Consider the following 21147-nt stretch of genomic DNA (forward strand, 5'->3'; position numbering starts at 1 on the left):
TGCTCCACCCTACAGCAACTGTAAATGTATTTAACAGGTCAAGTAGATGTACGCAGTTTTTCTCCTGTTGATATGACACCAGTTAAAATAATTAATGACAATAAAATAAGGGAAAGTGAGCTTGAGTGCTGTCTTCTTTTCAGCTGAGAAATTTACTTGCATCCGACTGAAGCCACTACACATCAAATAAATAAAGAAGTCAAACTTAATGAGCTTTCGTGGGGCTTAGTGGGACGTTTATTGGGAAAGACAGAGGAGAGAACAATAAGTTAAGACTTGGGGGAAGGTTGGGTTAGGAGTGGATTGATTTGATGGCCAGACCTGGGCCAAACCAGTCACCTCCATGAGAGAGAGCCAGACAGTGAGTGACAGGAGGAGACGGGCATCGTCATCCCACCTTCCCCTCCGTCACTGTTCCACTGTGAAAACCAAAACCCCCTAGTGAGACACAGGGGGATATCTTGTGGGAAATGGCAGCATGGCCTCGAGATCATTAGGAGGAGAGAAAAAAAGCACCAGTTTGGACAAAAGAGAAAAAAACAAGTAAAACGAAATCGAACATTTAGAATGACATCTCATAGTCCTTTTGCTCCCCCTGTTTCTTCAGATGGAACAGGAAACAGTGAGTGGATGTCTCGACGCCATGGGGTCTGCACATATACGATGCTCACCACTGCAGTGGCAGGTCCTTACACAGACATGATGTGCTTGACAAAGGCTGAGGGTGAAAGCCAGGGCAGCAGGAGAGGGGAAAACAAGAGAGAAAGTGGAGAGAATTACAATACAATCAAATCTGGATGTTAGAAATGTACATTTACAAATCGTTGACATCAGCTGGCATGAGGGCTTTGTCAATACACAATACACACTATGATATACAGTGTGTGAAACTCCTAAGACTACATCTACTTATGATGTGTTCAAATTCATTGATAATACTTCTTATGGCCTTCTCAGTATTGTATATAATGTTCAGCTCACCCTCATAGTTGACACAGCCGTTCTCATCCTCCTGACCCGCCATAAGGGAATCAATCTCAGCCTCAGTCATCTTCTCTCCTGTAGGGGGAGACGCAGGACAACTTACGTTAGTAACAGACACAAGTATACACACATACAAACCTGACACAGTAGGGATCTGACTCACCCAGTGTTGACAGGACAATACGCAGCTCAGCACCCATCACTGTGCCGTTACCCTCCTTGTCAAAGACGCGCAGACCCTCAACATAGTCCTCAAACCCTGCCTTGTTTGGGCTGTTGATGATGGTCTGGAGCATGGGCAGGAAGCCCTCGAACTCTACTCTCTTGCCGTTCATTTCTGCATGACAAGAGACAAACATCACCAGAGGTAACCAGCAGGTTAGAATGAGTCTGCAACACGCGTCACGCTGATGAATCCACCACAAAGGGCCGCAATAAAGGGTAAACCCACTTAGACTGGGCAAGCCTTTGTTAAGAGGATGACTATATGACTAACTACTTCTCTACAGGGTCTGCTACTGCAAAACCCTGGGCTCTGTTTCAATGATGACATGTGACACACACACACACACACACACACACACACACACACACACACACACACACACACACACACACACACACACACACACACACACACACACACACACACACACACACACACACACAGGACCAAAGCGGGTCTCTCACCCTCAGCACTGGGGTTTCCCAGGATTTTGGCCACCTCCTTGTTTGTGGGGTTCTGTCCCAGAGCGCGCATGATGTCAGCGACCTGGTTGTAAGCCACCTTGGCGTCACCCACCCTGTCGAACAGACCGAAGGCCTCCCTGTAGTCTAGAACAGAGGAAGAGGAGGATGTCGTTATAGCTTCATCACTCACTTTAGGTTAGTGGTACTTAAGTGACTTATTAATGTGCATTATCCCACAGCAGCATCCAATCTAATGTTGGGTTGTATTGGTTTTGTCCTTTAATTACCTCCTTTTGTATCTGCATCGGCATGTGTGGAGGTTGATGTGGAAATTATGTGGATTTGGAAAATGTGTTTGGTAAAAAGTATTAAAGCAGACCTGCAGTCTTTGCATGGTTGGACCAAATTCAGTCCAAATCTACCTAAATGTGGTAAACATCCATTGTGTTTCCATTGCGTTTGTCACCAGCTCCAACGCTTCAGAGGACCCAGAGGGTGAATAGATATAGTAGTTATAATGGACAGAGTGACTCTGAAATGTTGTTGAGCCCTCAGACTATTTCCATCCCAGCTGTCTCCTTCTCTCTCAACTGGGTTACGGGCTCTTTTAAAAGACCACCTTGGAATTGATAAACATAGCAGAGAATATGAGCCCCTTCCTTTTAAAGGCAAGGCCCACTGTGGGCGCCGGAGTAAAGGTAGGGAATGCTGAGCGCAGCATAACCAGCAGCTGCCGAAGGAGCCTGGCCGGCCAAACCACGCAGGTTTACAACCTCACCTAACGGCCCTCCTCTCATTTCAGTACTTACTTGTGTCTAATCGCTGTATAAAGTGTTGTAATGGGGACACCAGCAACAGTCAGCCAATCGACGATCTGCAATTATTATAGCCAGCAGGGATTGGTTCAATAGCTTGGTGATGCTCTCGCTGCCATTTATCATTATTATGTATGGAAAAAAGATGTAACAAAGTATCTGCTACTAATCTAAAATGTGTCTCAAGTTTAGATCTAACAAGTACAACTTCAACAACTTCAGTCAGTTGTGTAGTTTGCAATGCAAGCCGCCCAACAAGCATCATAATCGTCATCATCGTATGGGTTTTTTAGGAAATGATGAATCTCTTTTCAATCATTGAAAATCCATTTACCGATAAATCACATATAACTGCTCTCATGTAAAGACACCTGATACATTTTACATCATTAAATGTTTACTGGGTGTGAATTTTTTGATGAGACTTCTGATTGACAAAATGTCAGAGCCAGCCAACATGTCACAAATAGCTCTGAGTCTGTCATACATTTCGGGTAATAGTCATATTAATAGGAGTGATTCAGTGTCTTCTTTTATTTTGAAACTCAGTGTGTGTCACGAGGTGCTAAAGGGAAAATGAGGTTTTCTTACCTTCTACTTGGTCTGGGCTGAATTCGATCTACACACCAAGACAAAAAACAAAGCTCTGTGTGTGCAACATAAACATACATACTGCAGGCATTAACCCTGTATTTCTACACTTGTGTGAGTCATAACGTCATTTCTTGTCAAATCACCTGGGTTCCAAAGCTCCAGGTTTTGCTTTTTTTTTAACTCTTCAACCAGCATTAAAGTCGTCATGATCAGTGCTTCTGAAGGCAAAACCAACAAGCTCACAGCATAATATTAAACTAGGCTGTAATATCAATTTCAAAATAAAAGCTCGACCCAAACACATATACTGAAAAGACCGGCGGGCCTTTCCCTCTGATCCATAAACTGATCAATCGGATTAAAACCGGGAGTAAAATTAGCTTTACGCTGCTGTGTGTGAGGTCCATCTTTAGCTACATCAACATCTCCACATTTGGTGTCACCATGGCACACTCCTTACCACTGTGAGTCCAATCCACAGGGACGGGGGTGTGGTTTAGTTGAGGACACGGTGAGCTATCCATGGTTCTGGTAGCTCTCCTCAAACCTCCCCCTGTTGCTCTCTAACTCATGATTAAGTCTGCATCCTCATGTTCATATATCTCCTCTGGTGGGGATTTATTGCAGTAAAGCATGTAATAAATAAATAATCGGCCAAAGTCCCATATTTAATTACATCTTATTCCACAGAGCTCTCATCCTTTTCATGGATGTGATGGGCACGTTGGTCATCTTCACTGTGGTAAACGTGAAATCATCATCACTTTAGCCAATCCTACGTCATTATCTCATCCTGTCTCTACTTTGCATGTATGATAAACGCTGCTCTTGTTGGACTCTAACACTGACAATTGAGGAAAAACAAATCAAATCCCAGTTGTTCCTGACTTTCAATCCCAGATCTCCAGTCTCATCCCACCATCCCAGACTTCATGCGTTCTCGGTCATTGTACCTTGACGGCAGACAGGTCGATAGCCGGGGCAGCGGGTGCTGGTGCTGGTTCAGGTGCCGGTGCAGGTGATTCGGCCTTCTTCGCTGGTTCGGCTTTCTTGGCTGGAGCAGCGGCCTTAGGGTCCTTCTTTGGTGCCATTTCGACGGATGGGGTTTTTTGGACACACAGACAATTCCGGTTCCGGTGACAACACAAGGAGTGGGGTACAGAGTGGAGGGGACTCGGGGAAAGAAATCACCGTTTGGGCGTATATATATGAGGCTATTTTTCTTCTTCGCCCCCGTCAACGCCGTCCCTGTCAGAGGATTGGGCAGCGGGCAGGAGGGGTGTGAGGTCCGCTCTAAATATGGAAGATCGGGCTGCTGGCCAGGGCGGATTTATTTATGCCATATATCCGAGATGATCAACGAAAACATAGGAAATGGTGCGAAAGGTTAACTGGGGCCAGGAAGTAACGACAGTTCCCTCCCGACCTTACGCAACACTTTTACGCACAGCTATTACGCACAATTATTCACAGCCGGATATTTAACAAATTGGCGATGAATATTGTCCGAAGGAGTCGATAAAAATACTTTCGAGGGAGTCGATAAACTTTCTAATGTCAGTTTTATAAGCGTAATAACATTTAGCATGTTACAGACATCACTGAATGTAAAATACTGAATGTACTGTCATCATCATCATCATCATCATCATCATATTACCACACATCGATTTAAAACTATTTGGTATTAAACTGTAATTTATTTCACTCTGATCCATTCATTCCTCCCTGGTCAAATGGTTTTTAAAATATATATTTGTATATCTAAGTAATTCAATACATTTTCCAAGGAGTGTTAAACAAAATAGGAACCAATATGACCCATATGCCAGATTTATTTTTGATTTTGGATAGCTGGGATCTACTGTATAACTGAACTCCCATCATGCTTACATAACTATTTAGTTGATCAAACTGCAGTGTCTGATGGGGCGTGGAGGAGGAGGTGTTACAGTGAGAGTGTTTCACTATGTAGTAAAAAGCAGATCATGTCACATTACATAACACCCGACTCACTATGACAAACAGCCTCTGTCAGCCTCTAACCTGCATTTACAGATGAGCCTCTAATAGCTTATTGAATGTTGATGTTATTGGTCATAAGTTGAATAAGATGAGGTTTTCCCCACCTGTCCACAACCATGGTGAAGTGGGTCAGACATGCATCATACGGTATAGAGCAGCATGTATGCATATCATACTATTATAGAGCAGCATGTATGCCGTCTATGTAGTTGAGGAACCACCCAGTTAAACTCTTTCAACCTTGTCATTTGATGCCCTTGTCTACCTTTAACCTTTTACACAGATCTTCATAACTCACGTGTGACATTCATTCACATTATTGTATAATGATACAATACTTAAATGACTGAGGCTAATAGTGATTACTGACTTTAAATCAAAGTGGGTCAGTGTAATTGAGTTTCACACATTAAGTATTTGGGATATTGTCCGTCTTTCACCTCTAATAATAACACATTTTTCTTGACTTCCAATCCCTGGAAATAGGCGCCCCCATTAAGCAGCACCTGTGTTTGATTGCTCAGCGCCATTTGGGGTCTGAGGTGCTGTTGGGGGTGGAGTGTGGTCCTCACATTCCTGTGCTGAATGTGATGTGAATGCACTGGAAATGGAGGCCTAGAGGAGCATTCAGCTGCTGATGCCAGTAACACCCACAGGGCAAAGTCCGTCTCCTTAATTCTTGTCTATATCTGTCTCCAAGTGGCCGTGGCGCAGCCCTGCCCCCACCGGGGTGACAGAGCCTGGTGACGAAGGAACTGTATAATTTCCTACCTCCCCCGCTTTCACTGACCCCCTCTATGGGAAGGCCGGCCAGGGAAAACCTCAGCTGTCATCTGCGCTCGCCCCCTGGCACCCCATTGCACCTTCTCCTGCTCTGACTTCCCCTCACTCCCTCCCTGTATAGAAACTGTGCTCCTGGCCTTACATCTCTGCTGTAGTCCAACCCGAACTCCACTATAGAATGTTAATGGCTTCACCAGCTTTGGCTTCAGCTTCAGCTTGGCTTTATAAAGATGTGATGGCAGGTCAGCTTGTTCATAGAAAAGAGAGAGAGGGATCAAGTTTGTTTGGCAATCCAGTGAACTCAATTTTCCTGTCCAGTTTTAGATTGGACACTTTGAATAACATCTTGTTTTGCTGGTTGTTGGTTGCTTGGTTGTTTACGTAAGAGTCTGTAATCATTTTATCCACTTAACATTTCAGAGATGAAACTTAAAACCTGCAAATGCTGTGATTCCTGCTCACATCAGAGGTTCCAGTGCAGTCATTTCCTTGACAAATCAAAAGAAGCCACTCAAGTCTTAGCTGTGTTGCTCCGTCAGCTTTCGAAATATAAGGTCTGCTATGAGTCGCTCCTAGTGTCAATTTGGCAAGGCTCAAGATTCTGAATAAATCTTTGCTTATTCTTAAACAGGGTCCCTGCTACCTTGTCAGAACCATTCGAGAGAAATTAGGTCAGATTCTTAAGTGGGGGGGTGTGTGTGGGATGGTGGAGGGTTAATGTAACAGTAAAGGGCAAGGCAGGTCCTGCATTAGTGACGCACACCAGCAGATCCATTTCAGCAGCCTCCTGGAGCCAAGCGCTGCTGTTTGTGATAGATTGGTTAGATGAAGTACAAACACCAACAAGTCAGAAAGGACTGTTTTTTCTTCTGCTTCCTTTCTTTCCCCACATTTTATTAGTGATATTTTGGTGACAGTTGGTGTGAGGGACCTTGGGAATCTTCACAACATCACAGCCAAGACACTCGATGCACTTAGTTTAAACTAAACTGACTAAATTCCCATTATGGCGTCATGTAAACTCCATAACACGATGGAAATTGGCATAAATTGATATGTTTCCTGTGAGTAACAGATTGATCAATCAATGAATTGATGTATTCAGGCATGTAAACATTATAATCAGAGTAAGACACCTGCATGTGCATTTGCTCATACTCAGCTGTAACCCTTTAATTCCATCATGATTCCAATGCAGACCAAAGGTTTGCAGCATAGTCTTCATGTACACTTAGTGCATTGTTTACTGATTCACAATTGAAAAAGGAATGCTCCAAATTCCTCATCCGATACACTCTGCCTACTTTCAATGCTAAATGTTACTATTGTCTGTAAAAAGCACAACTATAGTTAAATTATACAAATTGAAATTCACACATAACATGTTATTTTGTGTTGGTGTTCTTCATTGTAGTTAGTTGGGGGTGAGGGGATCTTGCATCTCTTCAGGAGCTAGAGAAGATAAACCGAAGGGGAGGAAGGAAGTTGAAGAAATAATACCTGTGTTGTGTGGCTGTTGAAAGCTTCTGTGAATGATGCAGTTATGTTTAAATGTATTAAATTCTTCAATAAACAAATGAGAGCTTTCAAAATCAAGCTAAGACAACAGTGTTTGTTGAGTTTGTGCCAAGAAGTTTAAGAGGACGGTTTGTTGGGGCCTGTCATTCTTCTCAGAGTAGAGCACTTGGATCCGTTTTTGCTCTTTCACCTCTTCTCGGGGAGGGCTTTGTCATCACCTCCAGGTTGACTTCAGGACACACACACTGTACAAAACATGAAATGGTGGTGGGAGCTAATGCAGGGCTGGATCGGAATTTCCATGTCACATAAAAGAAACCATTCATGTCTCAAGTAGCAGGGCTAAAACATCACCGCTGAATAAACGAGCTGCATAATTAAGATTGTGTGACGAAAAAAGGACAGACGGAATCATTTGGAGACGCTAACCCTAGGTCCTACTGGGATAAGCATGATTAATGAAATGTGAAGAACCTGAGCTTGAGAAAAGAGAGATGCGATGAGTGCTGTGTGGTGTGCGATTCCAAAGATGGCCCAGGGTCCTTCATCCCTGGCATGTAGAGAGGGAGAGTAGCGGAGCTGTTTGCTGGACAGAAGGAAATGGCAGAAAGCATTGATGGACTTCTGTTTCCACAAAACATTCAACAGGGGTCACTCACTCAGCCCTCTGCGATGACTAGACAGTAGGCTTTGGACACTGGGTCTCTCCACCCTCCCCTCCAGACCCTGAGTGCTTCCTTACATACCCACAGCCATTCCAAAGGGAATGTTGTAACTGAGCCTGGGGAGACAGATGGAGCCTATTTATAGTCGACACAGAGAGGTGTGAAGTTTCTTGGGATTTCTAAGGGTGGGGACTATGGCTCCTTAAGGGGGCTGATGCAGCCTTTGTGGCCTGCATGGTCTCGCTCTCTCTCTCTCTGCGTGTGTATGTGTGTGTGTCTCTCAAAGCCATCCGCTAGCCGCTTCGGGATTAGTTGGGGGCAGGCTAAACAAAGCTACTCTCTGCCCTTTCTGCGGTGACACTACATCACTACAGAGGAGGAGAATGTGACAGCAGCCTCCTCTTTCTCCCCCATGATGACTTGATCCTACATTTATGCTCCAGAGACGAGACGGGACAATCGCAGAGACGCACCGCCTCAATGTCATGATACCATCACCCCAAACAAGAATGGTGACGACGTGTGGGGGGGTCTAAGAACAAGGACTACAGTGACTTATACAGTCCCAGCACGGCACAAAGTACAGTCCTGAAGGTGATCATAAAGCTTATGATCACCATCTTAATCATTTTAACGTACTGAACGCTGCAAGGAAAGAGAATAAGTCCTTTAAGGATATTTAATATTAATTGTCATTGCATTATCTTAATACAGCTGAAATCACTTTAGAGATTTAGATTCATTGTGGTTAGCCAGTGGGGTTGCCTGGACTCAGGAGCTATAATTTATGGAACATCTATAACCCCTCTGCTGCCTTCCTGCTTCTGTGTCATGCTACAACTTAAACAGGATGAAATGTAGCTGTGACAACCTGAGAGGTGAAATGCTTCAACCAGGGTCCCACCCCTATTAGTTTCTGAAGATTGTGGTATTTAACAATTTTTGGACATTTGACCTTACTTGTGGAAAAAGCAGTAGGGAAACACTTCCACTACTACTACTACTTGTAGTTTATGATCAAAAAGGCGAATTGTTCATTGTTTCCTCTAGATCTAAGATCTAATGATACTACTAGTAACACAAGGATTATTACTACTACCCACTACTTGAAACCATTTAACAGAATCAGAATCAGAATCAGAATCCATCTTAGCATAGTATGCTCACGCATATAAGGGATCAGATTAAACCAGTGCTTTCTTCTTTATTTACAATAATACTCAGTCAATCCAAACACGTTACCAAGTCCGTCATTAAACAAACCAAATTTTGGAATCATCTGTGGTTTCTGGCTTTTCAGGGTCAAGACTGAGTTTGGAAACCTGGCAGAGAGCGGCGAGGGAGCCTGCTCGTCTATTTACGTCCTCGCTTAAGCTGGGCCACCATCTGAAACTCTCACTTGAAACCGCAGACAATGTGGGGTCCCTGCAGTGAGGACAGACACTGGAGTTCAACGGGGGGCACACCAGCCAATCACTGCAGGAATTTGGAAGGCTTCGGAATAATAAAGGGCCATACATTGTGCGGGCTTCTCATGTTCTCCCAATCATCGCCAAGCAATTTTCCATCGTATATGGACAGCAAGCGGACGCGGCTGTTTCCTTTGAGGTTGTAACTGTCTGAGAATAGACACACTCAGCACCACCTGTACAGACAAGAAAGGGAGCATTGAGAGAACAGTGCTTTGATCTAAAATCTAAATCAAGGTTGCAGTGATGAATTTGCAGAGGTGGGACCAAGTCACCAAGTCCTGAGTCATGCCGCCAATGATTGGAGTAGATGCTATATAGTCACAAGCATACAAATGTTCAGTTTTCATATGCCCTCATCTTGTATATTTGTTAATTGTGTACATTCAAAGGTGCTCAGTTTGTTGATAAAGTTGACCAAGATGATGTTGTTTAAGTTTGTGTTCTGATTGTTAATCTTCAGGTAGCTGTGGAGCTTTGTCTGCATCCATGCTTTTTCATCATACAGGTTGGCTAGTTAGCATGCTAGTTAGCTGGCTGACAGTGGGAGTTTAGAAGGCTAGCCGTGGTGCTAAAAGGATGACTCAGGGTTCAGTGTGTTGCTAATAAGCTTTGGTAAGTTTCATTGCGAGATAGTGAAGTTCAATTAGGTACCTGTGAAAATGGTTTTGCAATCACGTTCCACTCATATGTGCGGAGCAATGACTGATACTCGATAAACTACATTAGGGAGCAGAACTTATCATGTAGGAAAACTTGGATTTGGGTAATATAATGATGATTATAAAGAATTTATGTCAAAACAATGTATTGACTGGACCTTTTCAACTAAATGTTAGATGGAGACTCATCCTGAAACCTTTGTGTCCCTGTGAGTGACTACAGTAAGATTTCATGATCAGGACCATCCATCCATCCATCCATCCATCCATCCATCCATCTCTATACCCACTCACCCTATTCTGGACCATTACTCTTCACCCACTGAAAAAAAATAATGATGATGATTTGATGATTTGACTTTTTCCTCTGCTGGCCATTTACTTCCATAGTGCACACGTTAACACATTTTATGAGCCTATAAACCGCAAACCAGGCCTATGAGAACACATTACTAGGCACCACGTAACTGCCTTACCTGGGGATTATTAAGATGTCAGTACTGCATCTTTATTTCCTTTACTGTCAAAAATCTAAAATATGTGGTTGTTGTGCTGACATTCAAAACATCTGTACACAGGTTACATAGCTTAGTGGCTTTGCTGAGGGACAGAAGAAGATCACCTGCCATCCACTGGTGTAATATGATAAACATTTAAAACTAAATAATATAGAACCTCTGAGAGGGGGGACGAAGAACCTTGTATGCAGCTCTTCTTAACATGTGTGCGTGTGTGTCTTGTGAGGTGTAAAGCTGTCGTGACTTCTACAACAGGCTGGCAGCTAAATGATACTGAAGCCTGCTGGGCGGGTCTATAAATCAGACTCAGCGCTGAACTCTGACATACACATCAAGCCATAACATGAAGTAAACATTAGACCACAACATCGCCAACTGAATTACAATCCCTTTGAAAGCTGTTCAGCAAATGACCACTGGATGTCGCTAGTGCCTCATAGTTCCACAACAGCTGGATGGCCTAAATTTAGACAGGGAATTTGAGCTGGGTGATATCATTGACAGTGGAGTCAATAGGTCTAAATTATAGGATGCAGGACTCATGATAACTCAAGTTCAGCTTCAACTTAAGCTGCACATATAATGATCTTACAATGTGTTTTGTGTTGTAAGTTTATATATAAGGGAGATAAAGCAAATGCTGGAAAATGCACTTGCAACCCAAACAAAGATTTGCATTTTCTACCATAGCTTTTCCTTAGTCTGTGTCATTGTGTGTGTGTTATTGTTGCAAGTCATGTGTCTGGAGTGTGTGTGTGGGGGTAGTTTCGGCTCTACATTGACTGTGTTAGTCGCAGCCAGTCTGTGTGTTCAGACTGCTGAAGCAAGCAGAGTGGCAGGCAGGCAGCCTTCTCCACAGAGAGGCCATCTTGCAGTGATCAGCAGATTCAGGGACCAGTCTAATCCCACCACCATGGAGCGTCCACAGCCAGTTTGACTTTTCTTTTTCCAGGCAGTTGAGCTCAAAGAAAAAGCTGCACTGAAAGCATAATACATAAGTTGGCAGTAAGCAGGTACATTCATGTCTTAGCCAGTGCGGAGTATTTTCCCTTCATGTCATTTTCAATGCAGTTTAAAGGTGTGTTAGTTATTTTACTCACTTTAGGCATTTTAAAGTAATCACTTTAATGCAAAATTTCTATTTATAAAGCTTTTGGTGTTGCCACTCTGATAAACAGGTCTTTTATTAATCAGTTATTATTTGGTATTTTGCTCCTGAAACTTTTCTTCAATGCACTCAAACACTTCAGCACAAAAGTTAAGACTTAATAAAGGACACAAAATCACAAATAAAAGAAATTGCAAAAATACAATTATTCATATTAGATAGATTCAAAAGCACAACAGGTTCGAAATGTGTTTTATTTAACGTTGTTATGTTTTACACGTCTCGGTGTTATGGTTTAGTTTAGGATAAGTTTAGTTTCTTATTATAACAAGTCTAACTGAATGGATGTGCACAGTTGGCTATTTTTCACCGAACTCTGCGCGCTTCACGCGGTGAGGAAAACAACGCGTCGGGGACCAATCACCGGACCCGACTCCGCGCCCTGGTTGACCCGTGTGGCCGCCTCCTAACTCGTTCATTCAGCCTGTCACACCGTCAGCAGTGCCGCCCGTGCTTTTCTACTCTTACATGCCGGTATATTGTTGTAGTTTAGGCTTAATATGAGCAAAGTGCTGTTGGCGTGCAGCGTGGTTCGGTCTCTGCGGCTCGGCTGCCTGCGGCGCGGCAGAACCTCCACCTGGCTCACACCGCACTGCAGACTGATTAGTGTGAAGGTAAGAAACAGTTGATAACACTGTAAATCCATGTGGTGTATTCGACCCAACAATACCAGCGCTTACTTGGATACGATTGAAACTTCTTCCACAGTTCACACGTCACAGTACAAAAAGCGTCTTGCGTCAGAAATGCACCGCGCAGTTGAAACAAGTTTAGTTCCGTGATTTATTGATCGGATTTTTACTTTAATCCGACTGTAACCTGGCAACCATGTGGTGTTTTACGCAGTGTTCCTGCTGCTGCGTAGGAGAGTTTGGCTCAAGTTTTCGCACGTGTTGTCTCCGGACTGATCAACTCTGTCAATACCATGTCGATCAAGTTCTGGTTCGACTCGCACACAGTAGCGTGGTGTTGCACAATCTACGCAAGTCATTGGGAGAGTTGCGTCATCTATCAAAGCGAGACGAACACCTGGAGTCGTTGGCTACGCGTAAAGGCCTTTACAAAGCTAATCACACTTCATGCACACACACGTCTTTGTAGTCGTACATATTGCATACATATTGCATATGCATATTAATTAATTTTATGACATTTTTGTATATGCAAAGAATTTGTATGTGAAACTGTATCATATTGTCATAATTATGTTTTATGAGATTATGAGATCCTTCAATTTCAATTGCAAATACTTCAGTGTAATAGTGTAAAATGTGTAGCCCCACACACACACACACACACACACACACACACACACACACACACACACACACTAGAACATTAGAACAGAAAAGCAGAATAGTCTGTCTCAGCACTCACAGTCACAGCACATTTCACAGTGGCCTGCAGTTTGAGTCCCAGCGGCTCACTGCTTCCCTCCTAAGCTAAAGGTTTCCCAAAACGGGAAAACTGACAAGAAGTTGAGATTTTTTTTGTTTCCAAAGTTCCTTGTCACCTTGCTGATCCTTTTTAAACTCTCAGGCTCAGACAGCCCACCTGGTCCTGGAGGATGGGACCAGGATGAAAGGCATCTCCTTCGGGCACAATGGCTCTGCACCTGGGGAACTGGTCTTCAACACGGGTCTGGTGGGGTAAGAAGGAGAGATGATGACCTTTGCCGAACTCCCAATAGATTTGAAAACAAAAAGCACTTTTAGTCTTAATTTAATGGAGCAGAGCGGTGGATTCTTAACTGTATGTTCATGTACTTACTATGTGAGCTGAAACCTTGTATTAGCAAATAAGAGCCTGACAACCTTGTATTTTAAGTGTTTTAAAAAGCGTTTTATAACATACTACATTGAAGTTCCCCATTGAATTTAAGTTGCAATGATGTGCTTCAGCTCTACCATGCCACAAAAGTTTGTACATCCTACGTTATACCTTTAATATTACAGATATCCTGAAGCCCTGACAGATCCCAGCTACAGAGGTCAGATCCTGACTTTAACTTACCCCATCGTAGGGAACTATGGGGTCCCCAACACCCAGGAGGTGGACGAGCTGGGCCTGAGAAAAAATGTGGAGTCAGAGCGCATCCAGGTATTAATCAGGTCTTCCACGTGATTTATGACCATTAGATATGTGGCAGCTCCAGTTAAATGTGTAGCCTTGGAAACCAGTATTTCGTAGCTTAGTTTTGATGCAGATGATGGCTCCATCTTTCTGTCTGCGCTCTGTTCAAGTGTTATATTGTCCCCTCATCTCTTTAGGTATCTGGTCTCTTGGTTCAGGACTATAGCCACGAGTACAGCCACTGGAACTCTGTCAAGTCTCTGGGTCAATGGCTACAAGAGGAGAAGGTTTGGATTCATTCAGCCAAAAGCATGGCGTCAATCTCAGAGCGAAGAAAGTAACCGTGCAGATTTTCATACAGTTTGTCCTCTCGTTCTGCAAAGGTTCCTGCCCTGTATGGGATAGACACCCGAATGCTGACCAAAGTCATCAGAGACAAGGTAAATGTGACGTGTGATGTGTGAAATATTTTTGGAACGGATTGGATGATCACTCTCAACACGAGCGCTTTGTGTGTGATTCTTGTTCCTCAGGGTACGCTTTTGGGAAAGATCGAATTTGACGGGCAGCCAGTGGAGATATCAGACCCCAACCAGAGAAACCTGTTAGCAGACGTTTCAACCAAGGTAACAGCTGCCCTCCAAGACAACATCGACTATCACCACATATATGAGACCAAATCAAAACATGTTGTGTCACGCATACGCTGTTGATGCTCCGATCTCTTTTGTCGTGACCTCTCAACCAATAGGAAACCACAGTCTTTGGAAAAGGGAACCCAATCAAAGTCGTGGCTGTTGATTGCGGTATAAAGCACAACATCATTCGCCTGCTGGTCAAGGTGAGAGTGCAGCTACAGCATGAAGCCAAATGCTCTGTAGTTTTGTTGTTTTTGTTGCCGTGGCATTGAATAGTTGGGTAATGTGAGGTTCAGTGAGAATGTATGATTTGTTATGCGACCCTTCCCATAGCTGTCTTAGGTCGGCAGTGGATAATTGGCTCTGCTTGTAAGCAAAATACTCTTAGTCTCTGATTTGTGCTTAATGCCTTGGAAAATCCTGTGGACTGCATTGAACTTATCACTCACTGAGGAGCTGGGAGTCCTACATTTAGTGCTTACACACCTTTTATTTTTAGTTTCTTTTAATTGGCTAGTTAGTAGCTACTTATAGTGTTAAGATGTCCCATTTATAATGCTGCAGTAATATATACAGTTTGATTGTAACCAGAGGCACATTTTCTCAGTGGATGACAAATTTACATAAAACTCTGAATATTTTTATTCAGTTTATATTAATGTCCCTTGTTCAGACTGTAAAAATGAGTGTGAGTGTCTCTCTCTCTCTCTCTCTGTGTGTGCAGCGCGGTGCAGAGGTCCACCTGGTGCCGTGGGACCAAGACTTGCTGAGTTTAGATTATGATGGCCTGTTCCTCTCCAATGGACCAGGAGATCCAGCTCTGGCCCAGACGCTCATCCACAATGTTCGCAAGGTATGAGGACACAGCTTCAGAGAAATGGAACTACTTGTACACAGTTACTTATTTTGTGCAACAAGTTATTGTAGATAGATCGTAAAGAAGCGATTTAGTATACTTTGGTCCTTTGGCACCAAAACAGATATTCAGCTAGAATATTATGCCTATAAGTTAAGAGCAATCTGCCTTCTTTTTCTTTAATATCTGTTTTTATTATTTTCATTTACAGCAATTAAAGTTCACTGAATTTTATGATAGCGTCGCATGCATCCTTAATAATGCATACTTGTGTTTTGTCCTGTGAAGGTTCTGGAGAGTGATCGTCCACAGCCTGTGTTTGGAATCTGTATGGGGAACCAGATCACCGCTCTGGCTGCAGGAGCCAAGTCATACAAGCTGCCCATGGGAAACAGGTGAACCCTTCACTCGCGATCCTCACAAACATTCATGTCTCCAGTTCAGTGGCCGCTTGGCACGCGTTCTCTATGTTTTTGCGTGGCGCTTCTCCCGTAAAGAAACTGAATACATGTATCTTATGCACATACTGTATGTCCCTGTGGTCTTCTAGAGGTCAGAACCAGCCAGTGCTGAATGTGATGACAGGCCAAGCATTCATCACAGCACAGAATCATGGATACGGCATCGACAGCGACTCCCTGCCACCGGGCTGGAGTCCACTCTTCAGTAACGTCAATGATGGCACTAATGAGGTACATTCCACTTATCCGGGGGGATTTGTCCATGCTGATATTGTAGCACAACAACCCTTGCTAGTGGCTGTGTCATTGAACACTGAAAAACCTGTTTGTGTAACCTTCTTATCACTCCATCAACTGTGCATATTTTCCAGGGCATCATGCACAACACTAAGCCAGTCTTCACGGCTCAGTTTCACCCTGAGGCCAAAGGGGGACCCACAGACACAGAGGTAAGTCCACACATTAACTGACCCAGGAAACATCGTTAAGTCTAAGAAATGATACCTCCAATATATTTTGTGTTTTTTGAAATTCGTTATTATAAAATTTGAAATTAAAGCTTAAAGCTTAATACCTGAAGAGCCCTGTGTCAGAAATGAAAGTACACATACAGGCAGAGAGCAATAATGTGGCTGGTGAAGGCAAAGTCAATCTGTCAACTCAGGGATCAGAGCTTTGACCTTCTGTTGATTATCAGGCTAGTTATGAAAAATCTGTTTAATTCTCAGGAGAACTTAAACCCAAACAGCCCAACTTTTTTTATTAATGCTCTTTTCAAACAGCGGCTAGATTGTCATTGTGTCTTTGTTTCTGCAGTTCCTCTTTGATGCCTTCATCTCTCTGATCAAGAAGGGAAAGGGGGCCAACATTGTGTCAGTCATGCCCAAGAAACCTGCCCTCCCTCCCAGAGCCAAGGTAAGCAGTTTCTCCAAGGACCTTGAGGACACTGGAAGATTTTGGGACTGGGAATTTTATTAATTATATTAACTACAATAGAGATTCATCCTTCAAAATGGGAAGACTGTGAGTGTTGTCTGGGTGTCTTCCTATCTTTCTGCAGGTATCAAAGGTGTTGGTACTGGGCTCCGGTGGTCTGTCCATCGGTCAGGCTGGAGAGTTTGACTACTCTGGATCTCAGGCTGTCAAAGCCATGAAAGTACGAATCCCAGTTGCCGCAAATTCAAATGCCGCAAAATCATTATTTGCAAATTGTAATAATCTTATGAGGGTTGGTGTTCTGTAGGAGGAGAACGTGAAGACGGTGCTGATGAACCCAAACATAGCGTCCGTCCAGACTAACGAGGTGGGCACCAAGCAGGCCGACTCAGTCTACTTCCTGCCCGTCACGCTACAATTTGTGACCGAAGTCATCAAGACCGAGCGCCCGGATGGCATCCTGCTGTCTATGGGAGGGCAGACTGCGCTCAACTGTGGTGAGACACTCCAATGTTTGCTTGAATGTGCAGGAGTGCAGATTTAGGAGAGATGAAAGCGCTGAGTGGAACAGAGCGGCAACAGCTTGTCTGTATGTTTAACCTCCATCTGCTTGTGTGTGTGTGTGTGTGCCTGCGCTGTGCTCAGGAGTGGAACTGTTTCAGCGTGGAGTCCTGGAGCAGTATGGGGTGAAGGTCCTTGGAACCCCAGTGGAGTCCATTATGGCCACAGAGGACAGACAGCTGTTTGCTGACAAACTGATGGAGATCAATGAGAAGATCGCTCCCAGTATCGCCGTCCAGTCGGTAATCATCAGAGTGGAATAACAAAGAAATATATCTTGTAGTAGTATCTGACTTTATTACACCTCATGCTTGTTTTCTTGATTCTGTATGATGATGATTGTATATTTAATGGTTTCATACGGGCCATTTTAAAGCCATTGTTGCGCTGACTAGGGGTCTTTTTTTCCTTTTATATTTAATGCTTTTTGAATTTTCTTGCCTTTTAGGTATCCGACGCCCTGAAAGCTGCGGAACAGATCGGTTACCCGGTGATGCTGCGGTCCGCCTACGCCCTGGGAGGTCTGGGCTCTGGTCTCTGTGCCAACAAAGACAAGCTGGAGGAAACGGCCCACAAGGTCAGAACGCTGCAGGACAGAAAGGGGAGATGATGGTCACTGCAAATTTACAAAGGGACACTCTTCATTCCCTGCTGATGTTCTGCTGACTATGGCAAATGAATACATGCATTCATGAGTTAGTATTTTACATGCTTGGATGGATGCCTTGTAGGAGGTTTAAAGGAATAATCGATTATTCATTTTGTGCATTCATTAAGGTTGTAATTGAGTTTGTCCCTACTGTCTCTATGCCTCTGTTGGGCTTCCCCAGTGGAAGTAGTTGATGAAGGAGTATTGTTATTGAAAATTGCTCTATCTTGTGGCGGATTTGTGTGTGCGTGTGTGTGTGTGTAGGCCCTGGCCATGAGCAGTCAGATCCTGGTGGAGAAGTCGCTGCTGGGCTGGAAGGAGGTGGAGTACGAGGTGGTGAGAGACGTGGCTGATAACTGTGTCACCGTCTGCAACATGGAGAATTTTGACCCACTGGGCATCCACACTGGTACTCAATCTCACACACCTTGCACACACGGCTGGGCTCCGTCCTGCTATGTTAGTTGTTTTCATTAGGTTTTATTATTTTGCGTTTTTTAGATTTTCATTTGTTGCTTTGTTGAGTTTCATGCAATTCAGGCTTCACTGTTTTCTGGAGAGTAGAGTGAAAATTCTCTCTTTCTCTCTCTCTCTCTCTCTCTCTCTCTCTCTCTCTCTCTCTCTCTCCCTCTCTCTGTTCTTGCTTCTCTGAGGAGACACAGAGTTCCAGCCACACTGAAAATACACAAGCTTCTCTTATTCTCAAATTCATGTCCACCTGAAACACACAATGCACTCAGGCACAAACACTGCCCCCTGCAGACTGAAGTAGATACGGACTGTTGGATGTGCAGTCTTAGGGGACGGAGCAGAGCACTTTCATCTCTGTCAGGGGAGTCTGCGTTAGGCTGAGGGAGTTCTTTATATCTTCTGTAACAGCTCATTGTTTATGTTCAGCACATAGTCTTTGTACCTGCTGGTTAGATTGCTGACAATGTTGCAGTATTTTCAAATGTTTCTTGTTCCTTGGAAGTTGTTTTCATTTTGTTTAGTTCCTTAATTTAGACATAAGGGAATAAAACAGTATGGATGTACTTGGTATGGACCCAAATACTGTTTTACCTCCAATTTGTGCTGTTTTTCCTGAACCTGTGCTTTCAATTAGTCCAGCAAGTGGGAGCATTACATCACAGTTAAAATCCTATACACATATCACACAAATGAACTACATTTGTTTTTGCACAAACTCACTTTCAGAATAAACTCTTAATAAACACTTCAACAAATCACCAGGAAGGTTACATCACTTAGACAGAGCGTCAAATTAGCATCGTCTCAATAAAACAAGCCCTGAGTCACAGTGTGTCTCAACATAAATACAGGGATTTAATTTGTACTCGAGTACCAACGTCATGCTGGAATATTAGTGAACTGAACCAAAATCCACTCTCACAGTCGTGCATCTTGTTCTCTTTCAGGCGACTCCATAGTCGTGGCCCCCAGTCAGACGTTGTCCAACGAGGAGTACCACATGCTTCGTGAGACGGCCATCAAAGTAGTTCGCCACCTGGGAATTGTTGGCGAATGCAACATCCAGTACGCCCTAAACCCCGCCTCCCTGGAGTACTGCATCATCGAAGTTAACGCCCGCCTCTCCAGAAGCTCCGCCCTAGCATCCAAAGCCACTGGGTGAGCCTTATTACTCAACACTGTCGGGAATATGAAGTAATATGAATATACACAAGTAAATCAAGTTTAGTTGAACGTATCAAGAAGTTCTTTATGGATTTGTCTTTAACATCCACTTGTGAGTTCCTGTGGGTCACTGGAGGTTGATCTTGGTCTTCTTGTGATCACAGGTACCCTTTGGCATTTGTTGCTGCTAAGCTGGCCCTGGGCATCCCCCTGCCAGAGATCAAGAACGCCATATCAGAGAAGACCACCGCTTGCTTTGAACCCAGTCTAGATTACATCGTCACCAAGATCCCCCGCTGGGACCTGGACCGCTTTCAGGGCATGTCCCAAGAAATAGGCAGCGCCATGAAGAGCGTGGGAGAGGTGAGGGATGATGATGAGTCACTCTCTCACCCAATTACTCACTCACTCACTTTCTTTCTCACTTACTCACTCACTTGTTGGCTCAGTGAGTTGCTGGCTCACTCACTTGCTCGTTGACCTAATTACCGCTGCCTTTCTTTATGAAACGTGTTTCCCTGCTACCAGAAATTCATACAACTTCTTTCCGTGACAATGAGTTTTCTATGGTTCTCCCCTCTCCATTGCATAACACTTTTCTGTGTTTGATGTTCGGAGGTGATGGCAGTGGGGCGGACCTTTGAGGAGAGCATTCAGAAGGCCCTGAGGATGTGTCACCCATCAGTGGACGGCTTTGTGCCCCAGCTGCCACTCAAGAAAGCCTGGGAAGTCACCCAAGACCTGCAGCAGGACCTGTCTGTGCCCTCAAGCACGCGCATCTTCTCTCTTGCCAAGGTAATCTATCATAACTCTAATCCTACTGCGTTGTCATTAGAATCTCATTTGCAGCTTTGCAGATGTGTGATACAATGACGTGTCCTCTGTTTTTGTCCCGGCCCTGCACACGGCTTTTCTTCACAGAGAGCTATTTAATTTCAAGGGACGTTATCAGATGAAGGTGAAACATTACCCTGATAAGCGTATCTGGACACAGGCTAATGCTCCACCATTCAAGCACTTTTTATTCTAAATTCACTGGAAGACAAAAAAGCCCCTTAACACTTTTATGACTGGCTGAGAGAAAAGCACGATGAGGTCGTGTTGGTGTCAGACCTCCAACTGTGAGAGCTCAGCATGCTGGCAGAGGAGATAGATTTGCCCCCTCAAATGTAGAATGAGATCAGGAAAGGTGACGGCAGCATTTGGGATTAATGGTCCTCGTCTTATCTCCCCGGCTATCAAATACCTGCAGTAAGGCCTGTAGGTTTCCCCTCCATCCTGCTGCTCTCTGCTGCCCAACACTTAGAACGTGCACCTCTTGGGTCGATACACCCATCAGGGCAACAGGCGCTTCAGACGCAAGAAACACTGAGGAGCAGAGTCACTGGATGTTTGATGAGATGCATCCTCAGCCCAAGAATGGAGAATTTAGGTCATTTTCAAGATT

At 44.0% G+C, this 21147-nt stretch overlaps 2 protein-coding genes across 2 annotated transcripts in view; one reads left to right on the forward strand and one right to left on the reverse strand.

Annotated features, from left to right (window-relative positions):
- Window positions 1-287: 287 nt before the first annotated feature.
- myl1 (myosin, light chain 1, alkali; skeletal, fast) lies at window positions 288-4246 on the reverse strand. The gene is made up of 6 exons (XM_076169922.1): window positions 4037-4246; window positions 3081-3108; window positions 1675-1818; window positions 1148-1321; window positions 982-1059; window positions 288-718 (listed from the first exon to the last, which is right to left on the reverse strand). Exons 1-6 carry the CDS (start codon window positions 4172-4174, stop codon window positions 690-692), a joined length of 591 nt encoding a protein of 196 aa, XP_076026037.1. The 5' UTR covers window positions 4175-4246; the 3' UTR covers window positions 288-689.
- Window positions 4247-12289: 8043 nt separating this feature from the next.
- The window catches only part of cps1 (carbamoyl-phosphate synthase 1, mitochondrial), a 30778-nt gene continuing 21920 nt past the window's right edge, over window positions 12290-21147 (forward strand). Inside the window, exons 1-20 of the mRNA XM_076170049.1 lie at window positions 12290-12505; window positions 13431-13540; window positions 13847-13991; window positions 14162-14251; window positions 14348-14404; window positions 14498-14590; window positions 14716-14805; window positions 15327-15455; window positions 15747-15853; window positions 16009-16150; window positions 16291-16368; window positions 16736-16834; window positions 16980-17075; window positions 17163-17352; window positions 17501-17658; window positions 17865-17993; window positions 18330-18474; window positions 19484-19694; window positions 19865-20063; window positions 20319-20495. Coding sequence (XP_076026164.1) covers window positions 12392-12505; window positions 13431-13540; window positions 13847-13991; window positions 14162-14251; window positions 14348-14404; window positions 14498-14590; window positions 14716-14805; window positions 15327-15455; window positions 15747-15853; window positions 16009-16150; window positions 16291-16368; window positions 16736-16834; window positions 16980-17075; window positions 17163-17352; window positions 17501-17658; window positions 17865-17993; window positions 18330-18474; window positions 19484-19694; window positions 19865-20063; window positions 20319-20495 — 2559 coding nt within the window. The 5' untranslated portion in view covers window positions 12290-12391. The remainder of the gene's footprint in view (window positions 12506-13430; window positions 13541-13846; window positions 13992-14161; window positions 14252-14347; window positions 14405-14497; window positions 14591-14715; window positions 14806-15326; window positions 15456-15746; window positions 15854-16008; window positions 16151-16290; window positions 16369-16735; window positions 16835-16979; window positions 17076-17162; window positions 17353-17500; window positions 17659-17864; window positions 17994-18329; window positions 18475-19483; window positions 19695-19864; window positions 20064-20318; window positions 20496-21147) is intronic.

This window comes from Genypterus blacodes, unplaced genomic scaffold (genome assembly GCF_046128005.1).
Source record: "Genypterus blacodes isolate CSIRO-AG114 ecotype Tasmania unplaced genomic scaffold, CSIRO-AGI_Gbla_v1 ptg000214l_1, whole genome shotgun sequence".
Taxonomy (NCBI): Eukaryota; Metazoa; Chordata; class Actinopteri; order Ophidiiformes; family Ophidiidae; genus Genypterus; species Genypterus blacodes.